At 49.9% G+C, this 11,824-nt stretch overlaps 3 protein-coding genes across 3 annotated transcripts; 1 reads left to right on the top strand and 2 right to left on the bottom strand.

The window, feature by feature from the left end:
• Window positions 1-191: 191 nt before the first annotated feature.
• Window positions 192-1,885, bottom strand: AtWU_06979 (FAD-binding oxidoreductase; the record flags this gene model as incomplete). The annotated part of the gene is made up of 3 exons (XM_035502088.1): window positions 192-681; window positions 734-1,764; window positions 1,823-1,885. The coding sequence occupies 3 exons, from the start codon at window positions 1,883-1,885 to the stop codon at window positions 192-194; spliced, it is 1,584 nt and encodes a 527-aa protein (XP_035357981.1).
• A 3,246-nt stretch (window positions 1,886-5,131) lies between these two features.
• On the top strand, window positions 5,132-6,334 carry AtWU_06978 (glycosyltransferase family 32 protein; the record flags this gene model as incomplete). Its single annotated transcript, XM_035502087.1, has 1 exon — window positions 5,132-6,334. The coding sequence occupies one exon, from the start codon at window positions 5,132-5,134 to the stop codon at window positions 6,332-6,334; it is 1,203 nt and encodes a 400-aa protein (XP_035357980.1).
• Window positions 6,335-9,136: 2,802 nt separating this feature from the next.
• AtWU_06977 (serine/threonine-protein kinase) lies at window positions 9,137-11,161 on the bottom strand (the record flags this gene model as incomplete). Its single annotated transcript, XM_035502086.1, has 8 exons — window positions 9,137-9,638; window positions 9,690-9,719; window positions 9,774-10,228; window positions 10,278-10,433; window positions 10,490-10,694; window positions 10,765-10,876; window positions 10,940-11,062; window positions 11,119-11,161. 8 exons carry the CDS (start codon window positions 11,159-11,161, stop codon window positions 9,137-9,139), a joined length of 1,626 nt encoding a protein of 541 aa, XP_035357979.1.
• Window positions 11,162-11,824: the final 663 nt, after the last annotated feature.

The raw sequence follows: 11,824 nt of genomic DNA, 5'->3' as shown, positions 1-11,824 counted from the left end.
TTGCTTCACATTCATATACAGAACGCCGGATATGAACACCTCTGGCTCTGATATGATTGACCCATAGAATGAGCAGTTTCATAATGCGTACTTCGTTATTCACTTGTGCTAAACAAGCTCCTAAAGCATATCTGGATTGAGGTCTACACTGAAGAAGAGGTCAATAAGAAACAACCAGATAGAATCACAATTCACAGCGGTATCTTAAAACCCCCAGGTATCATATTTCGGAAGACACCCGTTGGATCTACCTCACGGCTGATGCGTTGCAATTTCTCAACACTCTCAGGGCCGTAACTAGCAATCGGGTCCTGCCATTGCGCCGCATAATTCAGATAAACAAAAGAGTTACATGCATTCAATGCATACGCATCCGATTCAATGCCTGAAAACAGTGCCTTGGCAGCTTCCTCAACCCGGGCATCATCAGCCGCGTCATCCCAGGTGGCGCTCAGTAAGGTCACCACTAGTGACTGCTCAGGCTGTTCGGAGGATGATAATCCCATAGCGTTATGACCGGGTGGTTCCCGCGCATAGATTGCCGGAGGTAGTGGCTCAAGAGAGATCGACCACACAATGCCTGGCACGTCCTGTACGGCTTCCAGGCTGGAGTTCCACCGGAGGTAGGTTGCATTCAACATAGAAAGGGTCACGCCATGCGTTGCGACTACACTTAGCTGTCTGTGTGATTGTCGTCAGCAATAAAAGATTAGAAGAAGAAAGATAATCTTACCGTTTCCCGCTCTGTGAAAACGACCCTTGCTCAATAGCCACCTCATGCATGGGTGCCACACGCACGGTACTGAACAACTGTGGGATGTCGAAAAGCGCTTTGTACACAGTTGGGGGCGGTGTTACTTCATCATCCTCTAGTTCCTCGAGATCCCCCGTATACACGACACTATTCACTATGGCAGCCCCCTGGCCTCCGGCAAACCCAAAACTGGTGATCAGCGAAGCATACTCATCATAGCTGCTCGCGCCGGCCTTTGGATCAGCCAGCTCGGCGAAGGCACGTAATTGGGCTTCAATAGTCTCAGTGCTGTGGTAGATGGACCCGCCGTAAATAAGACCCTGTGGGAAAGTCCGCAAATTGAAGCCTGTGACAACCCCAAAGTTAGCGCCGCCCCCGCGTAGCGCTGCCAGCCAATCCGGATGTTGGCCCTCATCCAAATATACAATTGTGCCGTTAGCCAAGACCACCTCTGCGCCGACCAAGCTGTCACACGTCCACCCGTAGCGCGGTGAGAAGTAGGAGATGCCGCCCCCGAGGGTCAGCCCGCCAACCCCGACTTGTGCAGCGCGGCCTCCTGCCACCGAGAGACCCAACGGATCGAGCAGGGCATAGACCTCGCCCCATGTAGCGCCTGCTCCGACAAGGACTGTGTGTTGTGGCTCCTTGTCTTGCGCACCTTCATCCTCATCTTTCTGTGATGGAGCATCCTGTATCCGGATAGAGTTGAGAGCGCGCAGATCAATGGTGACGCCATTATCGATGTTGGATGCGCCTCCGAAGGAATTATGGCCGCCAGAACGAATGGCAAACTGGCAGCCCGCTTTCTGATAATCAGGTACACCAGACGATATTGCTAATATGCTGGTGATGATAATGGATACCTCATCGGCTGAGTCTGGAAACACCACGCACGAGGGCTGAAGCTCGCTATTCTGCTGGGCAAAGTACGATCCCTGGGACGCTTCATAAGCAGCAGTGTCGGGAAAAGAAACTTTGTCCTGTCCTAAAACTGTAGCCAGGGCGAGGCACTGTGCACACAGCGGGATTAGTATTCCTTATTCTGCAGAGGGCTATGATCGCACTTACGCAGGCACCCGGGAAATCACAAGCTGTAGTAGAATTGTTGCCAATGAGCGGGACCTGCTCCATAATTGGGGACAAATTCAATCAGACAGATTCTGTGGATCGATCGGTGGTCTAGAATAAAAGATGGAAGGGAATACACTATGGAAGGAGCGCCGCAGGACTTTAATAGGCGGGGTGAGTGTCGTACGCGGTGGTCATGAGGCTAGAGACTTAGCGGCATTCACCCCTGCCACTTGTAGACAAGGATTATTTTTTCCCAAAGGTAACTGGAGATTCCCGCTCTTCCAGCTTTGCCATGGCAATCTTTCTCATTGACCCGCACCAGGTTCTTTCCGGACAGCATAATAAGTGCGGTTGTATTTATTACCACCAGGCTTTCCTAGTTGTTCATACCTGAGTTGGATAGTGCTGATATGTAGAGTGGGTAATACAGAGAGGTCTACCTGGAGATAGTAGAAACTGTAGTGTATACCAGCTCGTTAGTCTATTCATGTTTGCGTTGAATGAATCATCAAATTATATCCTCCCTGTTAGGACGGCGCTAGTTGTCCACAATTCCATTGCCCCGAAATCACCATGTCGCCAAGATTGACTTGGAGAACACATCGTTTGTGTAGTTTTTTATGACACACACACACACACACACACACACACACACTGCTTGGAAATCCAAGGGAGAAATATAGAGTCTCAATGACAGGATTAGGAGGTGAATCTTCGGCCGGAGTTGCCAGTGATCTCTTTAGCCTCATGGTAGACAGGGTCAGCAATCTTGTTAGAATCGCTCGATCTTTATACGTGATTTTCTTGAGTTGACAGAGATGCTACTTTAATTGCAGTTATCCATTTTTGCAATTCCAGTGCTACAGAACTATTCATTGTTCACGTAGCCCAAGTCGTACGGAGCAGACGAGAATTTCATCATTTTCGACTAGCCAACATCACCACGTGGTAATACACCCCAACTCGGGGCCCCGGTCGGAATAGATTAGACGGACGGGACAAATTGCCGCCTTATCAAAGTGAAATCGGTAGTTACATCAGACCGACCATCAAGCAGTAGTAAATGGAAGCGAGCGAGTCATTGTCAAGCCTGGTACCACTGTGAACTGGAAAATGAGTGTCACTCTCATCTCCCGTTTCTGTTTATGGCAGTGGGTCTGCCCCGCCGGTAGTGCCTTCTTTGATTGGTTGAGGAAAGCTTGTCTTTTGTTGGTGCCTGATCTCCCGCCTTGTGCAGCCTTGCTGCCTGGATACTGTTTTCCTTCCTATCAGCTGCGATATCACTTAGTATTAATCAATGCTTCGAGAACAGATATGAGTGGCATATTCGCCGATCTCAAATGATGGTTGATAGCACAAAGCACCTACTTGTACTATAATAATGGTCCTGGTACGAACATCGGGTGCATTTCGAGCATGATCATGACTGGATTGTACTGTTGTTTTCTTCCATGAACCACGAATCTCATATCAGAATGGTACTCCCTACTGAAGGCTACTTCTACAATATATGGGATCTTTTCCCAACAGCCTCTGACACTACCCATTTACACTTCGTTGTCACCTGTCCAAGGCGGTAGTAAACTGCCCGTCGTATGGCAAGGCGGACAGAACCCAGCCGCACCGCCCAACACGGCAAGAGGGGCGTCAGCAAACTGAGAAACAGCCATAATGGCCCCATGGAAGGATTGAAGCTGCTGCTTCGAATTGCATTCTGAAACGGACGAAACATGAAGCCCCCCAAGCATAAGCAGTTTTGACAGCGGCCATATGCCAAGTAGATGCATACCAATCTTCCCCAGTCAGTACCTAGGTGAACTCCCGGCCCCAAACGGCAAACCTATCCACGAATTAATCTCCCTTCGCCGCAAGCGGCCCCCACCAGGCCATCTATCTCAGGGAAATGAAACCCTCGTATTTATTGGCCCCCCACCAGGAATCTCCCGAACCAGACACTCGCCTTTTCTCAGTAACCCGTGCCCTGCGCGGTGGAAACTCTTGCCCGCTGATCACCGGATACAGTGGTTCTTAGCTACCGCTGTGATGGAGACATCATTTGTCTTGGACCAATCAGAGCAGAGTCATGTCAGACTGTCTTAGACTTTGGTTAGATCTACAGGGTCTGGGCTTTGCCTTGTGATGTGTGAATTGTACAAATTGCTTAAGGGGAAGGCAACAGACTCGTCATTGTGCTTGAAGAATTTCCGTCAAAATTCACACTCAGTCTGTAAGTCCTCAATAAAGGCACCGATAAACTACTGCAAGGAAGATTTCAGTAGTAAATGTGTAGTTTCTGTCACCCATCAGGCAACCCAACCCAACTCAAACTTAGCTAAAAATAGACTCCACCCAATCCGGCCGCGACTCTGAAGAGTAAGACAAGACACCGCACCAGACTAACTTATCTGACCTGACGCCCTCCATTTCTCGATACAGACTGGCTGGTTAGATTGGCAGATCAGCAGCTTATCATTCTACCCTCAATGTTGGTTGGATGTCCGGTCAATACTACAACAGGGTACAGCCGCAACGTGACTGCTGCTGTGTTACATGCGGATGTCACCGGCTGCCTGTCCTACCACTTATAACTACTTTGACATACATTAAAAGGGTAGAATTTAGGGAAATAGAAATCCTTTGTTTCTTCACATTCCAATATTGAGCAAATACATCACAACTAGTGAATTCCAAGACTTCCATCCGGACATGGTATTCATCAGCGAAAAAAGTAAAACCACACTATACCCACTAGTCCAAACCTGCTTTCCAGCCCCCAAACACAACCAACCTGAACAACCAAAACGCCCATTATTCATTTACTTGAAAGAGAAAAAGCGTGCAACAGGGTTCTGAGCAACGCGGTGAACTCAGCAATCTCATCAACACTGGACCCTAAGTCAGAGCGGGAAGCCAATCGGCTGGCATCGCCCCATCTCAGCGGAGAGGGTCCGGAGGGTCCATCCGTGGCGTCTGTAGGTCCATCTGACTGGCCATGTTTAGTCGGGGACAGGGCTAATTCTCCTTTCTTAGAATGCAGCTGGACGCCTTTAAGACGGGCGTGGACCCTGCAGATTTCAGGTGTAACTCACCTAGTCATTCATTATTCCTTCATTTTTTCCATCCATACAGTACTCTAGATTTCCGATATTGTTTTGTGCAGATTTCCTATTCGGTTTATTAACTATCCACATTCATTCATACATTCATTGAACGGCTATCCTGCGATGCATCAATAGACATTTACCACGATCACGACCAACCACTACCACAACCACAATTAAAGTAAACAACATTATAATGTCCACCATGTTAACCCGACCTACAGCCATCCTCATATTCTCCCTCGTCTTCCTAAACCTCTACCTCTTCCACCGACTCATCCGCCAACCCGTCGTACCAATCTCACCCACCATCGCACCAACCCCAAGCCCAGCGGCAGCAGAGATACAAATACACCTACCACCACAACAGTCACCCCAAATAACCACCACCACCACCACCGAAGACCCAACAACCCTATTCCCAACCACCACCCTCACAACAATAACCACCCACACCACCACATCCACATCCACAACCACATCCACCCACCCTCACAAAACCCACACGCACACCCACCCCCAACCAACCAGCCACTCCATCCCGCACAAACTATGGCAAAAAACCGGCACAAAAGGCCTCACCTCGCAAGCCGAATCCTGGATCTCAACCTGGACAACCCTAAACCCACACCTACGGCACGAAATCCTCACCGAAACATCCAGCCTCGCCTACGTGGAAACGAACTTCCGCCCCATCTGGCCCGAAATCGCCGACCTATACACCTCCCTCTCCGTGCCCATCCTCCGCGCCGACCTCCTCCGCCTGCTGATCCTCTACATCGACGGCGGGATCTGGTCCGACCTGGACGTATCCTGCGAAGTGCCCATATCGCAATGGCCGATCCCGCCCACAGCGAACGTAGTCGTGGGGATCGAGTTCGACGGGTGGCAGTTCGCGTCGTGGACGGTGATGTCTACACCCGGTAATGCACATATCTATCATGCGATTGAGTATGTGGCGGGACGGTTGGAGGGGCTTGCGAGGGAGAATAATGTCACTGTGGGCGAGGTGACGATGGAGATGATTCCGGATGTGGTGGATGTGACGGGGCCGCAGGCTATTACTGTTGCTTTGTTGGAGACGATTAGTGAGGAGGTGGGACGCGGGGTGGGTAAGGAGGAGATTGAGGGGATTGGGGAGGGCGGGGTGTTGTTGGGGGATGTGCTTGTGTTGCCGCAGGCGAGCTTTGCGGCGTTGCAGGGCGGGATGCCGCAGGGGCAGGGGGAGTATTTTGTTAGTCATCATTATGCGGGGAGTTGGAAGAATGAGGTGGGTGGGGAGGAGGGGGTTAAGGAGGATGATGGGCAGGAGCAGGATGGGGAGGAGGAGGTGGTGATTGTTGTGGAGGACGGAGATGAAGGTGCGGACGGGGAGGGTGATGGGGGGAAGGAGGAAGGGAGTGAGTGATTAGGGTTGTTACTTAGGAGTTGAGATGATGTATATAGTATTGTACGCTTTTTGTATATAGTTAGGGTATGGTATTCTATGCTGTGCATGATGAGTATTATTGTGTTGGACTGTAGATGGGTTTTGTAGTATCAATCGTGATACTGATGCATACTGCTTAGCACAGCTAGTAGGACAATGTTCATGTCTCACACGTGGCACTCCTTACTGTCACTTATGCAAGTCACATTTTTGTCAAATGACTGTGCAGTACATTCTAGCACTATAAGAGGGTCTAATAAATCATACATTGAGAAGGGTATCAACACGGCAGCGCACTTGGCTGCTGTTGCCAACATCACACCCATGGTCATCACAGATAATGTATCGGTCTTTATAGTAATCTGATCTTCGATAATGGGAATCCCATCCTGATACAGCAATTAAGCTGGAGATAAAGTAAGTTCTAGTATAAAATAGTTCAAGGCTAGTCTTAGGTTATTCTCTGAAGATTTACAAATATCTCATACATGTGTCCAGTTGGCATAGAAAGTAAGAACTGCTGAAGTCTATATCTGTATAAAAATGCTCATCTCAGCAAATACAATAACTTCTATTACGACTCCCAGTTAAGAATCCCGGCTAGCCATTCAATATTCCATCGTAGGACAAGACTACTGGGACTATCTACATAGAAAGAAGGCACATCGCCCCTAATATATATATCCAAGACTGATGTATAGTATATAATCATACATACACCAAACGAATCACCATATCCCCCTCCTACGAAATCCTCCCGCAGACTACTAACAATCCATATCCCCTGACCACCAATGTCCGAAGTACATCGTCCGCGCCACGGCCCAGGCCCCATCATCAACGATATACATGGTAAAGATATTCCCGTATATGGACCCTTGTTGTATGCGGTTGAGTAGCCAGCGATGGACACAGTGCTGGTCGTGGCTTTGCTGACAGTTTCGTTGGCTGACATTGCGTCTTGCCTAGCGATTGAGAGTGGAGTGAAACATCTCTAGTAGAGCTTTCATAGCTCCTGTTGTTGATGGGGCTCTTATGTAAAGGGGGGAATTGTCGGGCTAGTTAGCATGATCCTTTGGTCTTGGCTGATGTGATGGTTGGTGGATTGTTGATGTAGGTGTGTGGATGAATAGGAACTGGTTACACCGAGTTGAGATCAATAAATTTCAATGGTTTAAAAGGAGTTAATAAGCGAGAATAGGGTTTGACTTGGTGATAGTGGTGGTGGTGTTGTAGGTATTGGGGTGGACTGAATTGTGCATGTCGCAATGTCACTGCCAATGTTCTGACCGGAGAACAATGCAGAGCATCCGCAATTATAAGAGAAATAACAGTCTGCGAGGCCGAATTGAATATGGCAAAAGGAAATAGGGGCCCTTTCTATACCACATCTCCGACATGTTAAGGATGGTGGATGACTTGCCTGGAAAGTGTATTCTGCCTAAGGCATTAATATCCCAACCAGGCAAGTCAACATCTTCGGCGACGGGATACTCACTCACCAATGGACCTAAGTCATGATTCTGTCTCAGTAATATGTGTGGCAGGCTTAAACAGGGATGTCTGACAGTTTACAGCCTCAATTAGAGAATTATATTACTGAAAACTCCGAATGACATCATCACCAATAGCCAATATATAAATGTCCAATGCATAGTATAATCGCTGCGATCATGACAGGTCGAATCAATAACGTCTGCAGGTGCTCGGAGACTTGCACCCAATATCCGGATGATATAGAACCTAAAACTCAGGTCAGATCATATGTTCCGATGAAGAAGATGCCAGATATACTCCGTAGGCAGTAGGCAGTAGGCAGCCGAGGCAATGAAGGTACTAGATCGATCACACGCAACGAAGATCCAGTCTGCTAAACCCAAAGACAAACCTTCTTGCATATCTGAATGCAGTACGCTTAGCATCAAGATCCTACTGTCAACTCTGCACACTAACATCGAGGCTAATATCCAGGCACATCGCCGATCACAATGCTCCATTCAGGTCTATAGGTATAATGAAAGGAGAAACGTCATTAGTTACAAGGGTAATTCCCGGTCCGGCCCCGTCTCCATGATGCCTGGTACATTCCACGTTGGGGCCGCGACTATTCACCGGGTATGCAAAACGCCACAGAGATATCAAATGGGGTGAAATCAACACAATCAAACAATTAGAGAAGAAAACGGTACATCTCGACCATCGTTGGTATGTCACAAGGATAGATGAATTAGAAATCGTCATATGCCACTCCCATCTGTACAACTCCGGAGCCAACACCATCAAGGAAATAGAAGTGCAAAGAAAGAACCTGATCTGCGCTGGATCCAGGGAAACCAATGACAAAACCAGTCCCATAAAGAAGAATTCGGGACGGGTGAGAAACGACTGAGAATGATGGATATGCTGTCATACCAAGACGCCGTCAGATGTCGGCTTCGGCCTGCAACGCGGCTTCTCACGGTCAAGGCCGGTGCCAGCAGACAAAAACGAATGAACAAATCACTCTGGCATGGTTGGAATTTGCCTGATAATTATGGGTCTTCCCCAAAAGCAAGCTTTTGATCGGGGCTGCGTGTTGTCCGAGTCGAACCTCGGTGGCCCAGTCGTGTGCGATTCTCATGTCAACGCCCTGAATGAAAGGCGGCCAGATAGGCGACATGCTATCTCGTATTAAAAAGCGCGAGCTTCTCAACGGGCAAAGAATAAAAAATCTCTATCGAACTGTCCAACAGTGGTCAAGTCATAGCGATGCGTTCTTCCTCCGGGTATAATGCCAGCCCTTCAGCTGATAATCTGCCGGGCGCCTTCTTTACCTAGCACACCGGGCTCCTGGGGCTTGGGGCTCCTATCGCGCCCCTTCTTCCTGCTGAGGAAGGCGAGCATGCCGCTATTGGAGCCCTTCCCTTTGACTGACCCGGTATCGTAGCCTTCGGCAGGCAGGGTGGAACTATGATCCGCAAGCTCGCTCCAGCTACCCGCTTCTTCCAACACCATCTGTACCCCTCCGCCCTTGCTTTGTTTCCGGGTCGCGCCCCGCGGGCGCACGGCAGTCGGTGGCAAGGGACGGTGGAAGGGCGGGGCCGGCGGCGGGGGTGGAGGAGGTAGCGAGGCTTGCGAGGTGGGGGTTTCGCTGAGAGGGGACGGGGTGTCAGGCTGAGTCAAGTGACTGACAGAGCCATCGTTTCGGAGGGGAGGCGAGTTTCTGGAGAGGTCGGGCTGTGAGACTTGTCGGGAATGCGTTGACGACTGCGTTTGGTGGATCGGCAGGCATTCTTCCGGGTTTCTAGCCAGGGTCAGCTAAAGCCACAAGGCAAGATAGGCAAGGAGAACTTACGTTGATGCTGCAATCGCATCCGCAGCGTTGCTGATGTTGGTTAGCACGGCATCCCCATCTCCGTTTGCTTGGAGACCAACGTACCCTACGTAGTTCACCTTGGTATAATCGAAGGGCTCGAACATCGTCTCAATGAGACGGTGCAGTTCGTCCTCGCGGATTTCCTTGGCCGTCGCATCCTCCCGCAACTCGGCTCTCGGTTTTTGCCGGCGAGCTCTGGCCTCGAGCGGCGCCTCCTCCAAGAGTAGTTCCTCCAAGTCATATGTGGCGTCAAAGTTTGTCTTGTCGCTGGACGGCCGGAACACGGGCGGAATTTCCTTCGCCTCCAGGGCAACAAAGTCGAGGTCGGCGAAAAACATATGCGAGGTGAAGCTCTCAAAGCTGATCGCACCAATTCGCTTCGACCGATCTCTTTCCATAAACGCCGACATTGCTCGGAGGCAGGGAACGGAGACCGCGGGGTTGGTGACGTAGTACTTTGGTTGCGCCTTTTTGATGTTTTCGCTGAGTACGTCCTGGCTCCGACCTTCGAACGGGCGCTACAGGAGTCAGCAATGGACCAAACTGTCAAAAAATGAAGCGACATACCTTGTTGTAGATACACTCGTAGAATGTAACTCCAAGTGACCACCAATCAACTTCGCAATAGTATCCGCCTCCTTCATACACTTCCGGGGCGAGATACGCCAGTGTTCCTGATTTACTTGTGAGAGGTTTGCCGGGTCGAAAGTCAGAGGCGACGTTCTGTCCCGCGGAGGTCAGTTTCGAATCATCAGATCGCATGCGACCGGCAGACTTACAAAATCGGCCAAATGAACATGCCCCTCCGAGTCAAGCAGAATATTGTCCGGCTTGACGTCACGATGGATAATTCCCTGCGAGTGAATGTACCTCAGAGCGCAGCCCAGCTCAGCTATCCAGAACCTCACTGCCTCCTCCGTGAAACATTTCCGCGAGATGTGGAAACGGAGGTCACCGCCATTCATCAAATCCACCACAATGTAACTTCTCAATTATCAGTGACTGCGGACGGATGATGGGGATGTCGTGTTGGGAGAGCTATTGCAGGACGCACATATATTCAATGTCTTGGAAGCTGTATCTCAAGTTGCAAAGGAAGGCATGGTTGAGGTGCTCGAGCATCCGCCGTTCACGGATGATATTTCGTACGCTTTCCGACCGGACAACTACCCAAGAAACGAGCATCTAATGTCAGCGTGCATTGAGGCCCTCGATCGGCAGCCACATACCTTCTTCCTTCCGAATATATTTCAGCGCGAACGTCAACCCGGTGTCTTTCTTCTCCACGATGCGAACCTTGCCGAACGCACCCTTGCCAACCACCCGCAACAAACGAAACTGATTCAAGTTCACTGCGCCACTGTCAGCCCCTCCGCCGCCTATTATTGTCTGCCAACCCGATACGTACACTCATCGGTGGCGGCCACCTGTTTCCCTTGCGAGTTTCCCATTTAGACAGTTGTGTAACCACAGACGTTGGAGATCTTGTTCTCGGTCACCAATAGCAACATCCCACTGAAACCACAATACTCTCGACGTTAGGAGATGGAATGCGGGGGGTGGGAGTCGAGAGAAATATCGCAGAGGCGAATCGAGAGAGGAGAGGAAGTGGTCGAGGGGGAGTAGGGGATGGGGGGCGAATTGATTGAGGGAGGTCGTAGGAGAGAAGGATAGAAACTTTATAGGCGATGAAGATGAGGTATGAACATGCAGACCTAGACAGGATGAGACAGGTGTTAGTTAGGAGGAAATAATTGCGGAAGAGTGCAGAGGTCTATTGAGACGGGGGGAACGTGGGCGGAGGGGCTCATTTTCCCGATTCGCAAAGGAGATAGATAGCAGACTTTTGGAGGAGTGAAACATACCCCAATGAAGAGCGATGATGGCAGGAAGTAAAAGGGAAGAAAGAGGTAGAGAGAGTTTTGGATGGAAGACAAGTACGAAAAGTCCCGACGAGGACAACCAAACGGAGGCCTGGTCGGGGGGAAGCGAGAGAGAGAGCGCGAGAGCGTGAGAGGGAGAAGGGGGGCGGAAAAGAGCAAATAGAATATGGGATGGAATTCCGAGTAGTAAGTAGCAAGCAGCGGCAGCACAGCAGCAGCAGCAGCAGTAGC

This window comes from Aspergillus tubingensis (assembly GCF_013340325.1).
Source record: "Aspergillus tubingensis WU-2223L DNA, scaffold_8, whole genome shotgun sequence".
Taxonomy (NCBI): domain Eukaryota; kingdom Fungi; phylum Ascomycota; class Eurotiomycetes; order Eurotiales; family Aspergillaceae; genus Aspergillus; species Aspergillus tubingensis.
Note: the sequence above shows the minus strand (reverse complement) of the source record. Positions and strands in the feature narration are given on the sequence as shown.